Raw genomic sequence first — 24,526 nt, 5'->3', positions numbered from 1 at the left:
AATACAATGGGTCCTACCTCTCCCCTGCGGTGCTATGTCTGACTCTAGACTGTAAACCATTGCAGGGCAGGGATCCCATCCTGCCCTGCCCTGAGACATCCTGCCCATTACTGGGGTTTGTGTACACAGATTCAGAGTGCACCCATTCATTTCCTTCAAACAGGGACCCTGCAATAGCTGCACTTACTCTGCTGCTCACGTCCTGTCCCTTTATCCTTTGCCGAAACATGAACAATGCCATTAGCATCAATGTCGAACGTGACCTCAATCTGGGGCACTCCACGTGGCGCTGGAGGAATTCCCACCTGCAAGCCAGAAGAGCTTAGCTGTTAGTGTACACAAGCCTTCAGTGCTCTGCGCATTACCACAGTGAGCTGACAATCCAAACAGAACAGCCTCAAAGCACATCCCAGGACATGCCTGTCAAAACTCATGTGGCAAATTAGTTCTGACAGAAGTAATGGGGCAGACCAAATTTAATGCAGGAATGAACATCTACCTAGAAGTTGGGAAAGCTGCTGTAAATACCACAAGCAGAGCTCACACGTTTGGCTTGGGAAGAATCTTACAGCAGAAGCAAAGGCTGTTTTACAACTTAATGCCAATACGTCACTTTCTCCACTCATGAATGGCAGCAAGTTCAATTTCCTTTGCTCAATTAATGCTCTATTCTGGGGAGGCCCAAGCCCCAGCTTGCTAAGTACACTCCTTAAGGCTACCAAGTTTAAATGGTAAGATTCACTAGGCTTCAGGAGATACACAGCCATGAGCACCTTCTAGCAACTAGACTTAACAGGCTGTCAAGCAGGAAGCGACCTCTTAAGAACTCCCGTATAGATTTGAGGTGGCCCAGATACATTTAGTCCCTATTCAACATGACCACCCTTTAAAGAGACTGTCAACAGCAGACACCAAATTAGATCAGTAGCATCCACGTGGATCAGGAGAACACATAGCCTGTACAAGCTAACCACTCATGAAAAGCATCAACCAAGCAGGCATGCCAAACTGCAGCAACTACATCCAATACACAAATCATCCCTTGCTGTCTAACAATCTAGGCTGCTCCAAAGGGACTTGGAGAGCAGGTAACAGGCCAGCTACTGGTTGCCCCATGGACTAATGTAAAACATGGGATTTAAGACTGAGTTACATCTGGCCACAGGATGCAACATGCAGTTTCATGGGTACAAAAAGTAATGCCCCTCCTAAGAGCACAAGGCTACTAAACACAGGCTGACAGTAAGGCCTCTGATCACTTTGCACACACTTTTATTGTGCATTTGTACTACAGGTAAAATCAAATAGCTTTGTTGAGTTTCCACTTTCAGGGGGTGTCACACAAAATGGAAGGAGGCTTGGAACTTACAAAATAAAGGCAGTTCAAGGCTGCGAACATTTAGCACAAACGTACCAAAGTGAACTGGCCAAGAAGCTTGTTGTCAGAAGCCATCTCTCTCTCTCCCTGGCACACTTTAATCTCCACTTGAGTCTGCCCATCAGCTGCAGTAGAAAACACCTGGAGAAAGGGGAGAGACCCAAAACAGCCAGCAGCTTACAACCCCTGAACTAAAAGACAGAACAGCATAGGCTGCAGGGATAAAGAACCACTTTACGGGTGCATTATCCCTGCATGCCTCACATGCTTTGTAATACAGTCAAGATGTTAAGGCAAAAAGAAAAAGATTCTCACACACCAGCACGAGATTTCAGCAAAGGCACCTGAAGTGTTTGTACATGGTCACAGAACCCCAATCTTCCCATACCCTTGCAAAATGGGGAAGGGCATTTCCTCTACAAGTCCAGATCAGCAAGGGCAGCTTTGGCTCTGCGTTGTGCTCAGTTATATTAAGTCTCCGCACCAGTTCTCTTCAGAATGATGTGTTGACAGTAACATCACAGCACACACACACACACAGAGCCCTGTTCTAACCCACAATGGACGATGGGATTTCTGACACTTTCCAAAGAGGGAAGCTGTGCGTGCTAGGTTGATAGCCACCTCCGCCCCAGCACAGAACAAATACTCAGACATCTGTCTCATTTGGGGCTTGACTTCAGTTTCTCATTCTACTTGGAATTATGTCCAGGTTTCTGGAAAGGAGAGAAGACTCTCCTGGCCTCCTCCCCAAAGCCTGCATATTGCAGGATCCATGATTTGTCAGCTGAAGAACCCCTCGGCCTCATATGGTTGCTAGAGAGCAACACGAGGCATCCCTCATCCTGTGTCATGACGATGCATCTGAGTCTAAAGTGCTCCCACATGACCACTCCTAAGCCAGCTGGATCTCCGCTGGGTGTGCTCATCCCTCATGCCCTGTATCTGTTTTCTATGTTGGGTGTCCCACCTTCTCCCTCCCTGGCCCTAGGGTCAGGCCCGTTGCCACCTCTGCACAGCACTCCTCCAGTCATGCTGCCACAAGCAGCAGAGTGACACCATCAAGTAGTCGGCCAGGATACGGGGGGGTGGGGAAGCACCAGGGATGTTAAAGTGCAACTGGTTAACTGGTATGGGCTGCAGAAGACCCCTGCCCACTGCAGGTGGGGGGGAGGGGGTTGCTCCAGCTCTGCAGGACCTCTCCCTGGGGACTACTGGAGCCCCCCCACCCCCGCCACTGGTACTCCCAGGCCAGGTTGCTGTGGATGGGAGCTGCTCCAGCCACACAGCAGCACCACAGACTACCATGTTCCTGCTGGGCTGGAATAGCCTCAATCCCCAGTGCGCCACGAGTTTAACTGGTTAACCCATTCAACAGGAGTTAACATCCCTAGAAAGCACTGAGTGGCACGATCCACCTGGGCAGCATGGGACAAATCCAGGGTAAGGGAGGGTCTAGAACATGGGGCACCGAATGCCTGCAGCTGTAAGCAGACTGTTCCAGAGGCGTCTGACCCTCACCTGGCTCTTCTTGGTTGGAATCGTCGTGTTCCTGTTGATGAGCTTAGTGAAGACGCCTCCCAGAGTCTCGATTCCCAGGGACAAGGGCGTCACATCCAGCAGCAGCACGTCTGTGACATCGCCAGCTAACACGCCGCCTTGAATAGCGGCCCCGATAGCAACAGCTTCGTCGGGATTCACTGCTTTGCTAGGAGCACGGCCAAACAGATCCTGCACAGTCTGCTGCACCTGAATGAACACACAACACAACCCGTGGGGGGCGATGGCTCTTGCTGTCACAGCTCAGCCACCAGGCTCCCCCACCCCCGGGGGGGGCACTATGAGGAAGGACCCCCATTATCTGTCCTCCAACCAGACCACTCACTTTTACAGTCCCCTTTCCCCACTCCTCCTTGTCATCCAGTGACAGATGAGACCGAGCTTCAGGCCCAGGACTAGCTTTGACGCTTGCCCTCCCTCAGTCTGCACCTCCTAACACCTGGCTGAGTGGACTCAGGAACACCCATATCTGCCCTATGCCCATGCTGTGTAGGATGCCCAAAAACAGGCAATTCCCTCTCCTGGAGCACTGCTTTCAACCCAGCCAGCCAGCTGTGATTTGCCCAGGAAGGGGATGAAGAACACAAGCCCCCCAGAGTTCAATCCTCCTACCCACACCCACCCGTAGCTCACCACACACAGCAGTAACAGCGCAGTTCTGCTAGAGCAGCACAGGGATCACTTATCCCAGCTGGGCACAAGTCTAGCATTCTTTCCCCACTAGTTATCAGCACATTCCAAGTTTAGTCTCTGCAGTGCTGGACACCATCACAGGGACTGACATGCAGTGGCAAGCACGGTACTAGGGGCAGGTCAGAAAAGCCCCAGAAGAACAGGGCACACAATCTAATGCTGGGTGTCCCAACCTATGGGTCACGATTAGATTTGAAAAGGGTGGCCAGCTGGGCTGGGCAGCTCTGCAGCTGGCTGTTGACAAGTCATTCACACTGAAATGGTAACAACTCCTTAATTGACTTAAGTCACCAGGCCATTAAACCAATCAATTGAACTGAGTACCACTTCAGCCCTGCAGGGTAGGGAACTGCCCACCAGCATGTGAAAGAGGTACAGGGCAAACAGCAAGGAAGCTAAAGGAGCAGCACCCAGCTCAGGTGAGGTGTGGGGGGGGGGGGGGGGGGGAGAAGCAGAGGTTGGGAGGCTTAAGCCTGGAACTAGGGACTGAGAGTTGGTTTGGACTCTGCACCCCAGCCACAGGGGTTGAGGATCTCCTCTGCACCCAGCTGGGGATCCTGTGACTGGCACTGCTGTGTCAGGGCTCTGTGCCCCAGATGGCTTCCAGCTGCAGGGCCAGGGATCCCTGTGACTCCCCTAGCTCCCTCCAGCCCGAGTGTGACTCCCCAGCCCCTGTTGCGGGGTTCACGCTGGGGGGAGCAGTTTGGGGATGAGTGTCTTTGAACCACCACAGCTCTAACTATAGGAAATGTAGTGTTTTTATTAATGTATTTTCCCCTTTTCTATGAAATGCCTTATGCACATATAGACATGAAGGGAAACAATTTTACATTCATGCCTGAGGTGCAAAATTAGCTAATTACAGCACTGCTCCCCAACCCCAATTTTTGAACGGCCTTGGGTCACCCAAGTCTTCCTGAATGATGAAAACGGGTCCCTGCCTGGAAGAGGTTGGGAACTGCTGATCTAATGTATTCTACCATCAATGAAGCCACTGGAGGGCCAACGAATAGCGGCTCTTATCGAATGTGCTGTTACAGATGAGACATTCTGCACTTAGCCCTTTCACAACAATAGGCTGATGACTACATTGGATCCAGACCTGATGCACCAGACAGTAACTGCTGGGTGTGTGAACACCCTCCAGGGCTCTCAATTCCTCTCCCACCAGCCCACCTTCACTGCCAAGAAGTTAGATGTTGAAAGCTCCCCCTGAATCTGCAGCTGTGTTAATGAGTGCCATTTTCTACACGGGTGAGAACCATGCTCCTGGGGAGTTGTGAGCTCAGCCCCAACTCCTCTGCCTTTGAGCACTCCTTGCAGCTCAGACCTGCCTTGACACAGTGAAACATGCAGGAAGACTAGCTTCCCCCACCAAGGGGGATGTTTTAGAGTGCAAGGGGAAGCTGTACTGGTCAGAGACTGACATTTCCCAGAACACTGGCTTGGTGTGAGCAGTTTCCAAAGACTGTCCGATCCCACCCAACAGTGCAAAGAGGAGCTGGGCAAGAAGCTGTATAAGAGAGGGAAAGCTGTATTACTGTGTGCAATCCACAGGCACAGATCTCAGGGTGTCTATATGCCCACTAGGCCTGCAGTTAAAATTTGAGTGAGAGCAGCCAGAGAAGCATTATGTAACTTTGCAAGGTCACATGCTGCTCTGACATTTGTATAACATCTTCTACCAGTAAAGGATTTCCAGTGTTTCAGGAAGGACTTCCCACCATGTGGTGGAAGGAGACAGCTGTCTAACAGCATATAATACAGCAGACCCTCAAGTTACGCGAGGGATCTGTTCCATGCACCCTCGCGTAACCCAAGTTTCACTTAAGTGGGGGCCTGGCTTTTCCCCTGGCAGAAGGCACATTCTGCAGCTGGGGAAGGAGCAGAAAGATAAGTGCTGGGGTGGTGGGGGGGGGAGGGGAGGGCAGTTGGTGAGGGTTAAGCCTGGCAGTGGGCTAAGCCTGGGATGGAGTTGAGCTGGAACCCTGCTAGGGTGGTGAACTGGACCACACGTGGAGGTTTGAACCAGGGCAGGAGGATGGAACTGGAACTGCATGCAGGGGGGGTTTGAACCAGTGTGGGGGCTTGAACCAGAGCTGCACATGGGGCAGGGGGTGGCGGTGGTTTGAACTGGAGCTGTGCGCAGGTGGTTTAAACTGGGGTGGGAGGATGGAACCGGGGCCACACTTGGGGGGGGGCAGGGGGTTGAGCCAGAGCTGTGAGAGGGGTGGTGAGCCAGAGGTAGAGCCACATGCAGAGGGGTGAGCCAGAGTCACACCTGAGGGGTGGTGAGCTAGAGCCAGAGGCAGGCAGTGAGAAGGAGCTGTATGTGGATGCTGAGCTGAGGTGGGGCTGTGCAGAGCTGGGGGGGCGGTGGGGACTGCACATTTCCAGGGTTTACTGTAGGAATTGGGGGACAGCCATGTAAGAGCGGGGTCACATACTCAGACCACTGTACCCCATAACAGGCTCAGAAGTCAAGGAAAATACAGCATCCAGTGCCAACTGCAGGGCCTTTAGCAAAGGGGAAATATGATCACTGGACCTTCGTCTGTCCTGCAAACCTGTGACTCACATCCCAGAGATATGTCAACACAGCATTTGGGAGCTAGCAGAAGCAGCTCTCCAGCCTCATCAGACAGCTCAGTCGAACTCCAGTTAGCACTCAAAGCAGCTGTGCAGACAACCCCTTGAAGGAATTGCCCAGGCAGCCCTTCCCCAGCAAGGTACTCTGGATCCTGGTGGCTGAGAGTCACCACCAGATAGCGAACACCTGACTGGTACCACAGTACCTAGAGAGTAGAGCATTCTTTATCCCTCTCCAGAGGCTGGGAGAGAACAGCCAAGGTTAGGCCCACCCTGCCAACAAGCCCACGGTTAGTGAGTTTTAGAGCAAAGTCAACTGACTTGGTGGTGCTGCAGGCAGTGCAGGCATTTAGCTTTGGGTTGGTGCTTGGTCCGATATGTCCCCGCCATTGCTACCTCCTATTCTACTACTGCCATGGGTCTTTCTAAGCTGTGCAGATGCAGTTTAAGAGACACCCAGCAGCAACACTGTCCAAGTTTTGCAGACACCCTGGCACAAACTATGGTCCTCAGACTTTGGGGAGCTGAGCAGTTTTCTGAAGGCTGGAATCTGAGACCCTGAAATCAATAGCAGGTGGGCCCTAAACTTCAAGGCACTGCATACTGGCAGAACAAGTCTAAGACACCTGTTGGTCCTTATCACCCTATATACAAAAGTCAAGTATCTGAGCCAGTACTAAGAGCTTAAGGCCAGGGAAATATGCTCCTGGCTCATCGGATGAAGCAAACACATACCCAATCACACATTAGCAGCAGGTGACAGAATGGCTTTGCTGACAGCCAGAAAACCAGCAAAGCTACAAGATCCCTAGATGGCAAAGATAAGTTGACAAGGAGTGAATTCCAGAGAGGTCATACATCTGGCAGCAGCATACTGACCACACAGCTGCCCTACCAGGCTAGAGAGAATACTGTACGTTCTTATGTCTCAACAGTATCGTCTGCAGTCAAGCCCACACAAGGCAGGAGCCAGGACCAGAGAGTTGTGGCTTCTGGTCAGGTTAAACTGCCATTAGCAGCATCTGATGGACAGGCCCCTCTGAGTCAAACATCAACACAAGCAGGTAGTGGCAACTGTTCTACTCATGAGTAGACATGGCTGATCCTGCTCCCTCTCTCCTCTCATCCTGCTAGCTACATAGGCAGCCCCTTACCTACAGCATCGTCCAAGTTTCCAGAATTCAAACTTGCCTTTATTTGTGTTGCACAAAAGCATTTTAAAGGGAACCTACGAAAGGCAACTCAATCCTCGGACAAAGGCAACTCAATCCTTGGACAAAGGCATTACCCAGTGCAAGTCAGAGGGGAACATGCCCTACCTTAGGCATTCTGCTCATGCCACCAACCAAGATGACTTCACCAACGTCGCTCTTACTGACTTCAGCATCCTGCATGGCTTTCTGGCAAGGCGCTATCGTCCTCCTAATCAGATCTCCTACAATCCCCTCAAACTGCGAGCGACTCAGCTTCATGTTCAAGTGCTTCGGTCCAGAAGCGTCCATAGTAAGGTAGGGTAAGTTAATGTCTGTCTGCAAAATGAGAATTCACTGGGTATCAGAAGCAGGAAATCAAGACAAGCAATTGTATGGCTTTCAGTTATGCACAGATTGAGCTGCTCTCATCCAGCACTCTTGGGACCTGACCGGTGCCAAACAAGAGAATTTGCCAGGCCATGGAAGGTCATTTTCTAGCACGTTACCAACACTTCCACTGCTTAGTGGGCTCTTAGTTAGGGATACATTACAGCGAAGAACAGCACAGAACATTGAGAGCCAGGACAGGTGGCTGCACACAAACTTTATGGGACCATGGGTCACTTGGCCACGCTCATGATCAGTGTTCCTTGTCCAGCCAACTATAAATCACATCAGATTATGAATGTTGCTGGATTAGAGAAGTTCAACCTGCACTTAACTGTGACAACTTGTCACTTAGAGATGAAGCCAACAGGTTCCTGTAAGAATCCCTTCAGGAAACTTGAAAGACTTGTTTTGCACACACAAGATTTCTACACAACTCTAGCCCATATCTTGTAGCCTCAGCCTAAGGAGGCCGAGCACACGTATTAAATTTGCAGTTATGTCTTATAAAGGATGAATTAATGTATAAGCAGGTTACAGACCAAATCTGTTTACATCGGCTGTTTATAACCCATAAGCAATCCACATCTGAATGGAAACAACATGAGTGCAATCACAGAACCTCCATGGTTCACACAAATCCCAAGAATTCTTGCCCATGTCTCTTCAGTGGTTGACCTTTTTTGTACATTTAACCTTTTGGAATTGTATGAAACTGAGCCAGGCGCTGCTCACAGTTAACTCGGCAGTGCTGTGAATTGTTCACTAATAAATTTATCTCAAAAAACACACAAGAATGGAAGACTAGAAACAAAAACCCAGTAGCTCCTTACTCCATGCAATGTGTTTGATATCAAGGTCTCTCTCAGGAGAGGCAAAAACCCCACCAGGTAGAAGAAAGTAAATCTCCAGAAAGGACAGAACACACAGGACAAAACTGGATTTGCTGTTAAGAGTCTAGACTATTTCACCAAATACCTCTAACATCTAATTCTTTTATATAAAAGACAGGCTGTGTCAGTGGTTACAGCAGTAATCAACTGCTTCCTAACAAGAAACCCTCTATTTTATAACATTCACATTTTAAAGCAAAAGGAATTGATTTTAAGCAATAATTTCCATTTAAAATTAAGAACCAGACATTAATAGTTTAAAATGTGTTGTGCAATTACTTATGCTAGGCTTAAAATCCAGCCTCCCTGCTTGTAATGCCACTGCACTATTTTAAAGCACATCAAAACAATGGCAAAAGTGCTGAGTCATGCTGACACTACAAATCATTACCAAACATTAACGCCTCATAGACACAGAGGCTAAAGCAAGTTAAAGTCAAAATGTATCCTTGTTCTAGCCTAAAGTCAAGCTTCTTAGATAGCAAAGTCAAAATCACCCCAAAAGACTTGCCTGAAAGCTGTTGCTTATTTTGTTCTCACTGGCACAGTACAGAAGCACTACGTGGTAGAACAGGGAAGATTTTCTAAGCTCTCCTATAACCTGGCAAATCTGAGTCTCTTAAGCTCTTGTCAGAACTATTTATCCATCATGACCGGCCTAAGGACCATGCTTCCTGTGATCTCCCCACTTTGACAACCAAAGAAAACTCCCATCCTGAAATAACTGTGCTTAACACTTTTCAGAATATGAATACTGGATATTGAACAATGACTCCAACCAGACTGGTGGATTTCAACCACACCTAAATGAGACTGCTTCTTTCACTGAAGCAGCTGTTAGCCCTGGATGAAGAGGTGGATCTAGGGGCTTCTGATGGTGCAGAGGGTCAGGGAGATTTGAGTGTTTAGTGCAGGACTGGGGAAACTAACTGATTCTGGTTCCTTGATTAATTTCAAATTGGGCCCACACCAAGTCTTCTGTATAACAGGCTGGAAGCTGAGCTTTGGCAGTCTTTTTCCAGAAGCACGAATCACAAGTGCTAGTTCACCCCACTGCAGAGGGGAAAGGTAGGGCACCAGGCTGATCAGCTGTCCCAGGCACAAGGACAATCAAGGAAGCTCAGTCAGTGTTCACCTGCTCCTGCAACTCCCACTGGCCAGGAACCACAGCCAACGGGAGCTCTGGAGGCAGCAAGCCCAATGTAAACTTGCCTGGCCACATCATGGCAGCTTCTGGGAAAGGCACCCGACTCGGGGCAGGGGAGCTGCCTGTCTTAGCCTCACTGTGCCGTCCCTGATAATTGGGAACTGCTCGAGGTCGGGGTACCCAGTTAGAGCCTGCACCCTCTCCCCACAAACCAACCCCCCCTCAGCCCCAATACAGAGCTCCCTCCCACACCCTGATTCGAGAAGAAGCCCAGAGCCTGCTCCCAACCACTCTACTCTGCAGAGCCATGTGTGGCCCATGTCTTTTTTTCTCCTATGGGTCAAAGGCCCCCGACAGAAAAAAGGTCCCCCATCCCTGGTCTTGTGATTAGCCCTCTCGTGTGAAGCTTTTAAAAGAATTATTTTCTCATTGTCATGCAAATAAGTAGTTCAATGAGTGGCTACACTGAAAGCTACAAGATTTTGAAGCCACAATGTATCAGAAGCAGGGTTGTCAGAAATTCACTTCCTTCAAGTCTCCTGGAATAAGAGCTGAGAAGATCTGATATTCCTAGAGGTGAAAGAGGCCAGCTTTTGGGGTCAAATCTAGAATTAATATTCCTATCCAGAAGGGAGAGAAAGCTGTCGTTCTAAGCAATTTTCTTGCATCACCTAACAGACATTCAATTTTCTGATTCGTCATACCAAAACCAGCCTGTCAAAGCATTTCCCCCAGAATGACATTCTCCGCACAAACTCACATTTGTTTTACCAACTGAAACGGCTTCTTAGCTCACCTTTACCTGGTGAACAAAATACGCAACGGGACATGTCAGAGAGGCCCCATAGCGCACTTTAGGATCCAGCCACCTCACCTGCACAGATGAAGAGAGCTCACACTTGGCTTTTTCTGATGCTTCTCTCACCCTCTGAAGAGCCATGTTGTCTTTAGTTAGGTCAATGCCCGTCTAATGAAGGAGAAATGTGCATTAACAAGAGACCTGTCAGTCTCCTAAAACCCACAATCCAACAGCTGCCATTTGCTGTATAATCACCCCCACCCCACTGCACTAAAGACATGCAAAAACTTGCAGCCATAATGACGAATACACATACATTAGCTCTAAACACGAGAGGAAGTAGCTTTGTAGTCATATCTGCTAATTATTAAAAGACCTGGGACAGACACTGGGCTTTGCTGAAAGTAACACTGGATCAATGACAGAGTTAACATTAGACTGAACAATGTCCCGGCTGCCTCACTTGCATGCAATTTTACGATGTAAGTAGTGCATTTATCTGGCCAACAGCCTTACAAAGTGAAAGGGGGTGAATTATCTGTAGGACAGTTCCCCTTGACCTTGTCTCTGTGGACAGAAGAAGTGAAGAGTTGCTATTCTGTTTGACCTAGACTCCTGTGAGTTTTTAACTCTTTAGATGGTATTTGTCTTCAGCCAAATAGGGGGCAGAACACTAAACACCAGCCCAACAATTTGTTTTAATACCTTACACTTTCAGCCTTTAGGTTAACGGCCAACTAAAACTTACACACACAAATACAGAAGAGGATCCTCAACCTTGCAAAGTACTTCGGAGTTCCCTAGACCTTAAAGAACTGGTTTTCGAAGCACTCAAAGGAACATTACCAAAATCTCACATGGCATGTTATCTATGCCAACACATTATTTACCTCTCTCTTGAATTCCTTAACAATATGTTGCAGCAAAGCCTGGTCAAAATCTTCACCACCCAAGAAAGTGTCACCATTGGTAGATTTCACCTCAAAGACTCCCTTCTGAATTTCCAAAATAGAAATATCAAAAGTGCCACCACCTAAATCATAGACTGCAATACTAAAAGAAAACAGACTGCATGTCAACACCTTTTAAAGGCAAGGTCTTTAAGCATGAACAGTTTCAAACTTATGAGACGGTGCAGATAGTCATGTGAACCTTTACATAGCATGCATAAGCTACTACCCACAAAGGCTGATAATAGGCCTGATACTGCATTCCATAAATACCCAATTCCCCAAATGGGGACATCTCATTCCTATTTAAACAGAGCTTGGGGTGCACAAGGCAGGCAGGATCATGCCCATTATTTTATTTTAGCACTTGGTTTATTGCAATATTCAATTTTTTCATCTCCCAGAGAACTGCTGAATAGGAAGTTTCCCCTGAAGAGGACTTCTCCAATAAGGGAGTTAAGACTTTCACAATAGGCCCATTCCTAGCACCCTTCGAATTCCTGACTTCAAATGAAGGTTCTGGGTGCACATGGATTACATGACTGTACCATTTTATAACCTTGGTTATTGTTGCCATTTGCCTTCACAAGGAAGGTTTCTTCAGGGGAACTCCATATTGACCAATGCTCTCAGCCTACAAGTACTGACTAAAGTAGAAAGAATGGCACTAGTCACTGCAGTGAAACCAGACTTAAATGTTCTTTCAAAAGAAAAGTGCATTCACTGCCTGCCCCATATAAATGCCAATGGCAAAATAAGGTATGACGCTAAAGCCCCAGCAAATCACAGCCAAAGACAAGCTTTTCAGGAAAGCAGAGAGCACTTTCACAGCAACAATCTACAAAAAGATCCCTTTGGTAACAGGTCAGCCATCACAGCAAAACTGAAGTGATGCTGACAGAGGATAATAAAAATAAACGTCTTAATAGGTACACAGGGAAACAAATGCTTTCCAGGGAAAATATCTTGTAGCCTATATGCCAGTAAATCAAAGACTGGCTAGAGAATTTTACACAACATTTAAGCTTAAATAAGGAATTTCTTAACCATTTGGAAGAGCTATGCCAGAGCTATTATGCCAACCACAACTGAGTGTACTTAAAATAGCCTCATGTAGTTGTGCTGCTGGGGAGCTCCTGCTAACTAATCAAAGATGCTGTTTAGGAATTAACATCTGAGATTCAGAAGAGGGTGTTAAACCGTTAAGACTGGAATAAAGCTCAAAGAGCAACTACATAGAGCAAGTTATTCTGTGGTGTTATCTTAGCAATGAGATATGAACTGGTATTTTAAGAGGCACAAAGTCTTAAATTATTTACAAAACAAAACCCTAAAGTGCACTGGCTAAGAAGGTGGAGAGTATCAGCAGATATTTACATTTTGTCTTCAGACTTATCTAGCCCGTAAGCCAGGGCAGCAGCAGTTGGCTCATTAATCACCCTCAGAACATTGAGTCCAGAAATCTGCCCAGCATCTTTAGTAGCCTGAAAAGTAAAAAAACACACACAAACAGAAGAAAGTTGATCAGTGTGAGTGACATTAACTCCCCTGCTTACAGACAAGAAATCCAAAGGCTCAGGACCCTACCTGCCTCTGAGAATCATTGAAGTAAGCAGGGACAGTGATGACAGCATTCTTTGCTGAGTGTCCCAGGTAGTTTTCTGGGAAAGAAAAAAATCGAATTATTGTAGTGAGTAAAAGCCTCATACCCTCTCTGTAAGGTGTCGGCACATTATTTCTACTCCTTCAGCAATTAACAGAATAGGGGGTCCTCAGTCTGGGCTTTGTAACTACTCTCCCTTTAGGGAGAGATGGCACATGGCCCCAAAGCTTTTCTCAGTTTTAAACAGAGGGTGGGGGGAGGGGAAAAAAAATCACAGTACAGGAGAGCCTGTGACCCTTCAGAATAGCAGGTCACCTCAAGGACAGTTCTATGTCAGTCAATGAGTTAGTGGGAATTCCCCTATAAAATTGGCAGAATTCCATGCCTTTATAGGGTGCAGAAAATCTTGTGGCTACGCTTTTACCTTTGAATATATTAATATCTGGTCAACAGACCTACCCTCTTAGCATCATTTGTTATGATCTGTTTGTCTAACTTCACTATTTTCCACAGACGGTTGATACGCTGCAGATTCTTGGTTGCAAACAAAATGTAATTTATGACTAATCAGAAGAGCTCCTATTCTTCTAGCACATCCCTATTTAAAAACACCACAACTTGCTTTTCCCTTTCAAGCAACACTGGAAGTAGAAAAAGTCACCACTAAACATAAGCAAACCTGTGCAAGTATTTGGAGGCATGTCTCACTGGAGACTTCACAGTGCTTTATTTTGTGTTTTTAAATAGCCTTACAACATTCTATCCCACCTCCATGGTGACTAGCCTATCTGGGGCATGGGTTGGCCTGCTGGACAAAGGTGAAGAAAGCCATTTCCAGAATCTGCTAGCAATTTAACTCCCACACATCCCAATTCCTTCTTTTAGGCTTCGGTAACTACTGCAGGAGTTGAATAATCTGTGTATAGTCTTACTTGCTGATCACGATATTGGGGTGCACAAATGATCTCCAACCCAAACTGAGGGTGAGTAGCAAGGGTTCTAAAATTAGATGTCAAACTATCTCACTGCACAGTAGGTGAGGAATTTCCCTGATATCACAGTATGGATCTAAGGGGAAAGAACCTTCAGCTCTGTGCCCCCTGGCACAGCTCCTCAGCTACCATTAGCCAGGGAGAAGCACCTCACATGACATCTTTCACATTTCCTCTCTTGCTGATGGAAATCAGGTAGCCACACAAGAAACACCCACCATTCACATCAGTCTGACTGCTGCATAAAGCAACTGGACAGAGGTCAACTCCACAGCAGCAAGCTTAGGATGCTAACCTGTTAGTGCTAGACAGGCAAAGGACCTAACCCTTCTGAATAAGCAAAACAGTTGCTGTATAGACCAAGTTAGCAGGTATTTGTGGCTAGCACTTGCCTCCTGTGGCATTGCAAGTATCTGTGACAAGTCTCCTAATACACATTCCTTTATGTTGATCAGTAACAGAGAAAGCCATGCTATACCGCAGAAACACCAGTCCTGGGATTTTTCTTTGCAACAAAGCCCGCTGCCAGCTCTGTCCACATATCTATTCTGGGGATACCATCACTGGACCTAACCAGGTTAGTCACAGAATCACAGGCACGTTCTCATGTTCCTCAACTAACATCACATATGCCATCATGTGCTAACAATGCCCAGATGCTTTGTATATTGGACAGACTTCAAACTCTCAGACAGTTAATGGGCACAAGACAGACATAAAAACACTCCTGATCCACAAACCAGTCAGCCAACATTTTAATGGAGTGGGCCATTCTGTTAATGACTTATGAGCCTGCACCTTACTGAAAAAGAATTTTTACACTACTTTGGAAAGAGAGGCTGCTGAACTTCCTATTAGATTCAAATTCAACACATTAACACGTGGTTTGAATTGGAATAGGAATTTTCTGGTCATTATAGGGGCTCTTTGGGATACTTGGCTTAATCTAATTCTTGACTCTCCCTCACCCTGCCCTTCTCTCTGATTTGCTCACCTAGATAGTTTTTCTTCCTGGTTTGTCAACCTTGATTACTATTTTTGGTTCTCTGTGCCTTAAATACTGAGTCTGTTCTGGTATGGCTATGGTCTGAAGAAGTGGGTCTGTCCCACAAAAGGTCACCTAATAAATTTTGTTAGTCTTTGAAGTGCTACTTTACTGCTTTTTTCTTTCCTTTATGTGTTCACATGGAAAATAATAAGAATGCACAGAAACTTGGAGGTGAGAGGAATGTGCAGTACTTCACAACTAGCAGAAATGACTGGCACTTTGTTTGAAACACTCATGTACTTCAAGAAACTGCAAACAGACTTCAAAATACTAATCAGGACAGAATTTCAGGCAAAAATTGTCAAATACCCTAACAGGCAATACAAAATTACAGTTCCTTTGCTCCCCATGTAGAGAGAGCATAACCTACTACACTCTACTACCTCGGTATACGAGCACGATTGGTACCTAACTTTTTGCTCATTGGTGAAAAATCGTAAGAGGGACACTAAATTCCTGTTAAAATACGTATAAGTCTGATTGGTTCCAAGTGCTCAGAGCAGCAGCAGATGGCACTGCTTTTGAAAGGTAAGTGAACCTGAAGTTGTGGGGAGTTAAAGGCTGGGGGCAGTGTGGGGAAATGAGTGGGAGAGAGGGTTAAAAGATAGTGGCAGGTTGAGTAGGGTTGGGGGGGCGGGGTTCAGGCTGCTAAAGGTTGGGTCTGTGAGGCCAGCGGGGGTAGGATGGGAGGAGGTTACAAATGCAACAGTTTTGGTCTGGGGGGCCAGCGGTGTTAGGCTGCAGCCGTTCGGGCGGGCAGGCAGGGCCAGCGAAGGGTTTAAGTTGCAGCAGTTCAGGTGTGCAGGGGCCGGTGGGGAGGTTTAAGTTGCTGCGGTCTGGGCCTGCAGGGCCGGTGGTCCAGTTGCAGCAGGTTGGAGCTGCAGGGTGGGGGTAAAGTCTCGTATTAGCGTGGGGAGTTCACTCATCCAGTGAACAAAGAGGTGAGTATGCGTGTTCCTCGTTTAAGCGAGTACTCGTAAATAAAGTACTCATTTTACAAGGGATAAGTGTACTTACTCCTACGCAATCTGATAGAATTCAGACCATGGTTCAGAAGAGACCTAAAGGAAGGACGTTTTAACAGCGTGCCCAATATATTTATCAAACACGCTAGTACCAGCAACAAGGATAAACGTGCTCAAGTTGAAAATGGTAAACACTGCGCTTTACCAACCTGCAGTCTCTTTCATCTTCATCAATACAAAGGCACCAATTTGGCTTGGAGAATACATCTTCCCATGTGCCTCTACCCAGGCATCTCCGTTGGAGGCACGCACAATTTTAAAAGGAACATTTTTACTGAAACATAAGAATTTCACATTGAGTCAAGCTTGTCTAGATGACACCATGCATCATGCAAGCCTTTAGATCATGATTTGAGGACTTCAGTTACTCAACTGTAAGTTTGGGGTTCAGACCCTACAGTAAAACTAATTTCCTCAGGTGTAACTGAGGCACCTTGAAATCCCACTTAGAGATCCTAGATACAAACCACCAAGTTTCTCCGAAAGACTCACACCAATCTGTTTGATTCAGCTTGGACATATTCTGGTACCAGCTACAGCCAAGGACCCTAGGTAATCTCAGGGTCACCCAATCTCATCCCTCCCAAAAGGGCCTCCTGATGCTGTCAACCTTTGACAGCTCTCTCTGCTGGACTCTAGAGCCCTCATTCACTGCACTGCAGTCAGCAGCTGCTCCCCTTTCACTCCTCCTACCATTGCAACTATTCAGCTACCCAGCCCATCTTAACAGGCTGTAAGCTCCTGGCTGTTGTCCTCCCAACTTTTTCCACCTACAGCCACCACTCCCATGATTCTCCTCTCCAACTGAAGCCTGCCAGAATGCCCAGTTTTTAATCACATACTTAGAGCTAAAATGTGCTATTGCCAGAGAAATCACAACTAGAACCCAGTACACATGCACGTTGCCTCACTCGGCAGCAGTTTCACTGTAACCTGTCCTTTCAACATTGGCCAGCTTGGTTACTTTTCCTTATACCCATTTGTCACGTCACCTTCTTATTTTTTTTCCAGAGTAAGCTGTAAATAGAGCCCTTCAAATCTGCATTTGTGGATGCAGCTAGCAGCAGCTCATTTTTGAAGACAAAAAGATGCAGCCATAAATGTTGTATCTAGAATCCTGCAAATTTGTGGCTACCTACTTTGTTGATATGTGCAGCTCATTTTTGCAGCTACAGCTGCAGATACCACTTTTGTGCCCACACAGGGCTCTACCTATAAGCTCTCTGAAGACAGACAGCGTCTGAGTACAGTAAAATAACCATTAATGCCCCCTCTCAAGTCCAAAATTAGGCAAGCCTTAGATCATTAAAAACCCAGAATATTTAAAAGCTTTCACACTGATCTGCGCAGGATAGAGTAATTTTGCTTAAAACATCAGCCTAAAATTGTTTTCTAGATATAGGTGCACAGAATTTTCTGCAACGTGTGTAGAAAACACTGGATTAAAGATCTACAGTATGTTAAATTGCCCATACAGAAGTGCATCTGTGCACACAATAAAGTCATTGAGTACTGAAACTGGACACCCATTTTCAAGAACACCAGCAATAAACTGTGCAGTGACAGCTTTTGGGAAAAACAGTTTTTTTTTTAATCCAGAAACTTAGGTCATGCTACAGAACTGTTGAAGATCAAATCAATGATCCCCACAATCCAGAAGCCATCCTCCAACAGTGGCCAGTACTAGCTGATTCAGAGAGATGCCAGAAACCCAACTGGGGGCAATTAAGGAACAACCGTCACACACAAGAGATTTTTATAAGCTCCCACTTGCTGGCACAAAGAGGGCAGCAGCAGCTCCTTACAGGGCTGCAGGTTAAGCTTGGGAGTCTGGCGCAGTTCCAGTTTGCAGCAGTTTGTGAGTGGATGGGGTGCCTGGAACCAGGGGGTGGGGGGAGAATATGCAGCGATTTATTCAATTGCTTTTGGACACCACTGCACTAGAAAAGCAATGCCAGGGAGAAGGGGCCACTCCCGTTCCTCTTCCTCCCGTGAAACAGAACAAATTCTTCTGCATCCCAAACACAGGCCACTTGCTCACACCTTTTCTGATAGACACCCCTAAAAAGTACAATCTTCCTTGTGATTCAGTGACTATTAAGAATGCAGGCAACTATCAGAAGTCAGATGCAGGAAACTCTCAGGGTACCACCAGCACTTGATCCATTCCTCTTGCCAATGCACGCAGCACCCTCTATACTGCTTTACCAAACACCCGATTACAGTTCTGTCTCTGCCTCTGAAAGGCTAAGAAACATCAGCAATAGCTGCAGTCAAACAGGCTCAACTTTGGAGGAATATAAGCAACACCACACTATGCACCAAGTGCCATGTCCCACCACGTGCAAAGAGCACTTTGTCTGAAACCCTGTCTGAGACCTCTGAACTCTGGCAATCTGTTCAGAAGGGGAGAATAGTTTTAATTATGTTTTACTTACATATCTTTCTGTACTTCAGGATCATTATAGCGCCGTCCAATGAGACGTTTGGTAGCATAGAACGTGTTTTGTGGATTAGTTACCGCCTGTCGTTTAGCTGGCATCCCAACCAATCGCTCGCCATCAGCTGTAAACGCTACCACAGAAGGGGTAGTTCTGGCACCTTCAGCATTTTCCAGCACCTACATTACAAAAGGTAAAGTTATAATCTAGGAAAACTACCTGCGACAGCACCGATTCCCTCTTAGAAACAGACAATTCTAAATTAGTAGTTATCAGTTACTCACTTTTGCTTGTTTCCCTTCCATAACTGCTACACAGGAGTTAGTTGTGCCCAAATCAATACCAATAACAGCACCTTTGACTGCTTCTGAGCTGTAAAACACATTAAAAACAAATATCAGGGTTACCTCTAAAAGAGGATGCAACTGGTGAAATAACTGGAAACCCTTCTCTGAGATGATGATGGGGAGGAGGGGAAAAATGCTTTTCAATCAAATCCTACCTGTAACTGGGGAAACAAATCTATTTTCCACTTGAAACTAAGGAAACTAAAGACCAACCCAGCTTATGTTGGGAATCAAATTGTGGCTCTATATTAGATTTGAGCCGTGTCTACACATGCACGCTACTTCGAAGTAGCAGCACTAACTTCGAAATAGTGCCCGTCACGGCTACACATGTTGGGCGCTATTTCGATGTTAACATCGACATTAGGCGGTGAGACGTCGAAGCCGCTAACCCCATGAGGGGATGGGAATAGCGCCCTACTTCGAAGTTGAACATCGAAGTAGGGCACGTGTAGACGATCTGCGTCCCGCAACATCGAAATAGCGGGGTCCACCATGGTGGCCATCAGCTGAGGGGTTGAGAGACGCTCTCTCTCAAGCCCCTGCGGGGCTCTATGGTCACCATGTGCAGCAGCCCTTAGCCTAGGGCTTCTGGCTGCTGCAGCTGGGGATCCATGCTGCGTGCACAGGGTCTGCAACCAGTTGTCGGCTCTGTGAGTCTTGTGTTGTTTAGTGCAACTGTGTCTGGGAGGGGCCCTTTAAGGGAGCAGCTTGCTGTTGAGTCCGCCCTGTGACCCTGTCTGCAGCTGTGCCTGGCACCCTTATTTTGATGTGTGCTACTTTGGCGCGTAGACGTTCCCTCGCAGCGCCTATTTCGATGTGGTGGTGCGCAACGTCGATGCTGAACATTGACGTTGCCAGCCCTGGAAGACGTGCAGACGTTATTCATCGAAATAAGCTACTTCGATGTAGGCTTCACATGTAGACGTAGCTTTGGTCTTGCAGAGCATTTACCATGTCTAAATCCTCACTTGTTTTCTAGGCTCTGCTATGAAATCCCCTCAACTTTTATTGGCCAACATCAACCTTTAAATACTGAAGAATCTGTATGCTATCTATGAGTGTGTTATTTCAAAGACTGATGTCAAGTGAATGTTAACATGTTAGCTAAACATCAAACCTTTCATTTGAAAGGCCTTATTTCTTCTACTCAAGTACAAGTAAGCTAAAATGGGTTAAACTGGGCCGAATTCTACCTGCAGCTTTCTATTTACATTCAAAATAGTTTACCCAATGCATGGTTTCGATTACAAATCCCAACGTGAAAGAATATTCTTTGCCTTCTAACTTGAAGAATCTGAGATTGATTTATTCGTCTATATGGCAAGAATTCTAAGGGTTTTTTTTTTTGCAGTCAAACTGAACATCCATTTGTATGTAGTAATTCAGACAGATACTAGTAATCACACCAGCTTGAAAGCAGCTGGTTGGAGGACCAAGGATAAGAAAAATCTTTAAGATACATTTAACAGGCAATTCTCACTATGGAAAAGTGCACATCTAGTGATAAGGAAGATTCACCAAGGCCTTGTTGATGCCCTGTGAACCTGCAGTACTTGGAGTTACAGCTAGCTTTCTTTTCAAGATAAAACATGGAGACATTTTTAAAGCCTTGATTCTGGGGTGACATGACAAGTGGTATTTCGGAATGCAATGATTTACAGGGAAGCTCCGATTTTAGCAGAAGCTAAATATTCCATCTCCTTTGGGTTCCCTTGAACAGACTTGCCTTAAGCAGCAATTACACCAATTTACTGAACACGCAATGAGAAGACAGGGAGGTAGCCACAGGAATGAGCTTTTCTTCTTGGCTGTCATCCCATTCCCTGCCCCAACATCTCACTTTCATGAGTCCAGTACTAAACAGTTTACATCAACTATGCTGTTTTGATCAAGTTATATAATAGACCAGAATCCCTGATGTTTTTACCTTGGACTAATAAATTAAGTGAAGCTACAGAATATCTCCCAAGGGGTCAAAAACTGCTTCAAAGAAGCAAAGTGATCTGATCTTGGAGTCTTGGAGCCCTCTCTCATAACAGAAAATATTGATAATACATCAGGATCAGACGACTAATCTGTCACAGCCATTTAAAATACAGCATTTAGAGCTTTCAGAGCAGATAAGGGAAAAAATTTGAGTCAGTCTTTGAACAAGAATTTGCAAAACCTGGTGCCAGTACATTAATCACCCCCACCACCAAACATAATGGAGGAAAATTAGATATGTTTTGATTATGCCCACAAAATGCATTTTTGCTTCAGAAGGACTTTCATTGGCATCCATGAGAAACTGATGGATTACATGAAGTTAACTTAAATATTTGTGGTTCTTTATGTTCAAATATTAGAGCTGTTTGGAATTTTATTACTTCTAAGAATTTCACACACAGCAGGAAATTTGTTGCCACATTTAGAGATCTACATTAGGCATGTTACAGTGGCACAGCTGGAGAAGTACAGCAGGGTGACAGAGTTTCTGTGGAATCACCCTCAGCAGGAGAGCTCTACCGATGGCACAGCTAAACCACCACAACAATACTTTTTAATAAGCAACATTCATGCCTGTCAGTGCTGTGCTTTTTCTGCCCCAAACTCTTCAGCAGCAAAAGTTTTAACAAAAGTGACAGTGTAGCCAAAGTTTAAGTATCTGACTACACGCAGCATGAGTGGCTGTTTTGTTTCCTATATTTACCCATACGTACATCTAACCAAGGATTTCAGATGATGAAGCTGAAGTCAATTTAGGCATTAAGACTGTATAAGACAGTTCTTGCTTTTCTTACTGTTCAATTTTTTCCAGTCCAAAAAATAAAAGTGAGGAGGAGAAGGGAAGAAATACTTACGCATACTTCCTACTTGACACTGTTCTGAGAACATCTTGACTTAGAGTCTTCCAGACTGCCTGTAAAATAAAATCAGGATATTACAGAAATGACACTTCTTGCATCTTGTTTTGGGTAAGATAACCTCAAACCCTCCATTTTAAAGGGATCTGTAGCTTTGCCACCCTAAAATAATAAGAAATGATACACCTAATACCACACTAGCCTTATATTTAATACTCAAAATTCCTTTTTACTTTTTCCTTCCGTTAACCTTTACTGAAAGCCAAGAGCTCAAAAATATTTCAGCATACCATACAGCCACAGAACATTTAACTTAGAAGCTCTATTTATTGCTTAGCATTCTGTATGATATGTGAACATTTTAAAACCCATACAATCTTATCTGAGCAAATTTGCGGTTATAGAAGACCCTTGCTACGAACACTCCCACTAAACTTGTTGCAAAAACTGTAACAAGTAAGCTGGACCTTTAAAATGACATAAGCAGCAGCAAACATCAACCATGTTTCTTGAAATGTCCTCAAAGAGTAGACTAGGTGACTAATTTAGAGTGTCATTCTTCAGATGAGGTTTAAGAAACAATAGCTACCTTTGGTCTTTGTGGGTGTACAACCTCATGGAATATCATAATACAAAATGCACCCCACTAAGATAATGGGGCTCTGCTTTGTGAATGTTTGAGAATATACACCCTTCCTGCTTTAACACAGGTGTGAGTGATTAAAGGAGACCCTTGAGGCAAAAATGAAGAGTAATGGCTTAAGATCTAGTTTGCACCTAAAAATTAGATCAACCTAGACAGATTAAAAAAATTACAATGCTGAGCTGTAATCATGGTGACCTAATACCCAGTGTAAATACAGTTAAGTTGATGGATGATTTCATCCACTGACCTAGGGATCACCTCTTAGAGAGGTAGATTAATGTTGACAGAAAAACCATTTTCATCAGTGACTGAAGCATCTACAGTAGTTGGGCCACTGTAGATCATTCTGAGATCTTGCCAGAAGTACATCTATATACATAGATCAGAAAGTTCAGAAGGGAGGCCACTCTTCGGAATTAAAAAGCATTTGCAATATCACAGAATACTAGGATTGGAAGAGACCTTGTGAGGTCATCTAATCCAACCCTCAGCTCAAAGCAGGTCAAATCCCAACTAAATCATTCTAGCCAGGACTTTGTCAAGCCTGGACTTAAAAACTTCTCAGAATGGAGACACCATCACCTCCTGAAGTAACACATTCTTCACCACCCTCCCACAAAAGTAGTTTTTCCTAATATGATCACCATTATTATTGAACTGCTGAACCATCTGCACTTCACAGTTACCTCACCTGTACTGTGCACATATATTTATTTCACAACACAGAGTACAAACTTAAGGAATTTAGGTTCCTCACTACAAGACCAAAACCAATTCACATTAAACCCAAGGACAGTCAATCAGCTTCAAATCCACCAAATTAACTTTAAAATCTCTTTCGTGTTTGTGAGCAAGTCAACTAACTCCTTAACTCTCTACTGATTCTTGCACTAAAAAGCACAAAGCTCTTTTACTTTTAAAAGTAATTCTTAGAACACGTGCTTACTTCTATTACCCAAAAACCAGAGTGGTACAGCTGAACCCTGGCACTGTATTCCGCCAGCACAATGAAGGTCAAAGGAGGAGTCCCGCGCCTCTGGGTTGAGCCGCCTTTATCAGATACCCCCCCCCCCCCCACGAGGCCGGTTGTTCGCACCAAGACCCTTCTACTCCTACAGTTACCTCCATTCCAAACGCCCACATTCCAAAGCAGCCGCAGCCGCAGCCGCAGCCGCCCGGGCGCTCCCCCACCACGGCCGGCCGAGCGGGCTCACGGACTCGGCTCCCCGGCGGCCAGGCCCCACGGGGGGATGGGGAAAGGACCGAGAACGCACCAATCGTTCCCGGCGGCTTAGGGGCAGCTGGCGACCCAGGCTGGCGAGTTACACAACCCAGCAAGATACGGGGCCCGGGACGTCCCCCACGGCGGCTGCCCCGCTTAACCCCCCGGCCAGCGCCCCGTTTCTCCCCGCGGCCCAAGCGGCCCCTCCCCTCCCAACCTCCGGGGGGCGCCTCACACAGGTGCTCCCGCCCGGCGCTGACTCACCCCCTTCCCCCGCAAACGGCTTCGAGGCCTACCCCTCGCTTCCCACCGCCCCAGCCCCACCTGGCCCGAGCACGCACCTGAGCGAGGCCGGGGCTAGCGGCGGCGCCCCGGCGGGGCAGCAGGCGGAGGCGGGCAGCGGCGCGGCTGGCGCTCAGCATGGTTCTGGTACGGCGGGGCCAGAGGCTGTCACGCGGGGAACGGAGAGCAGGCTGCGCGGCGGCTCTTCTGGAAACCTCCAACCACGTGAGGAGGGGACAGCGCACCACCCCGGGGCTGCCCGCTGCAAAGGCCTGACCCCCGCGCCAACGCCTCGGCGCCCCCGCCCCGCGAAGAACGCGGCGGGGCAACTCCGCGCGACGCCTCCGCGGGCACGCCACGCTATCCGCGCTAGGGACCGACGAGCCTCCCGTGAAAAGCTGCCGCCGTGGAGGGCGTCCACACAGGCACCGGACGGGCAGCTGGGGTCCTGACAGGGACTGCGCACTCAAGGTCGGACGGCG

At 46.6% G+C, this 24,526-nt stretch overlaps 1 protein-coding gene and 1 non-coding gene across 2 annotated transcripts in view; both read right to left on the bottom strand.

Annotated features, from left to right (window-relative positions):
- The window catches only part of HSPA9 (heat shock protein family A (Hsp70) member 9), a 33,215-nt gene extending 8,931 nt beyond the window's left edge, over positions 1 to 24,284 (bottom strand). Inside the window, exons 1-13 of the mRNA XM_075009440.1 lie at positions 24,104 to 24,284; positions 21,892 to 21,950; positions 18,983 to 19,070; positions 18,696 to 18,877; positions 16,407 to 16,531; positions 13,177 to 13,250; positions 12,967 to 13,073; positions 11,530 to 11,692; positions 10,715 to 10,807; positions 7,540 to 7,749; positions 2,900 to 3,127; positions 1,415 to 1,519; positions 188 to 305 (exon numbers count right to left, since the gene is read on the bottom strand). Of these exons, the coding sequence (XP_074865541.1) occupies positions 188 to 305; positions 1,415 to 1,519; positions 2,900 to 3,127; positions 7,540 to 7,749; positions 10,715 to 10,807; positions 11,530 to 11,692; positions 12,967 to 13,073; positions 13,177 to 13,250; positions 16,407 to 16,531; positions 18,696 to 18,877; positions 18,983 to 19,070; positions 21,892 to 21,950; positions 24,104 to 24,184 (1,633 nt within the window). The 5' untranslated portion in view covers positions 24,185 to 24,284. The remainder of the gene's footprint in view (positions 1 to 187; positions 306 to 1,414; positions 1,520 to 2,899; positions 3,128 to 7,539; positions 7,750 to 10,714; positions 10,808 to 11,529; positions 11,693 to 12,966; positions 13,074 to 13,176; positions 13,251 to 16,406; positions 16,532 to 18,695; positions 18,878 to 18,982; positions 19,071 to 21,891; positions 21,951 to 24,103) is intronic.
- Positions 1,835 to 1,905, bottom strand: LOC142021418 (small nucleolar RNA SNORD63). Its single transcript, XR_012647684.1, has one exon. It is a non-coding gene; the product is annotated as a small nucleolar RNA SNORD63 (small nucleolar RNA).
- Positions 24,285 to 24,526: the final 242 nt, after the last annotated feature.

The sequence above is a fragment of the Carettochelys insculpta genome, chromosome 15, assembly GCF_033958435.1.
Source record: "Carettochelys insculpta isolate YL-2023 chromosome 15, ASM3395843v1, whole genome shotgun sequence".
Classification (NCBI taxonomy): domain Eukaryota; kingdom Metazoa; phylum Chordata; order Testudines; family Carettochelyidae; genus Carettochelys; species Carettochelys insculpta.
This window is presented reverse-complemented; position numbering and strand designations above follow the sequence as displayed.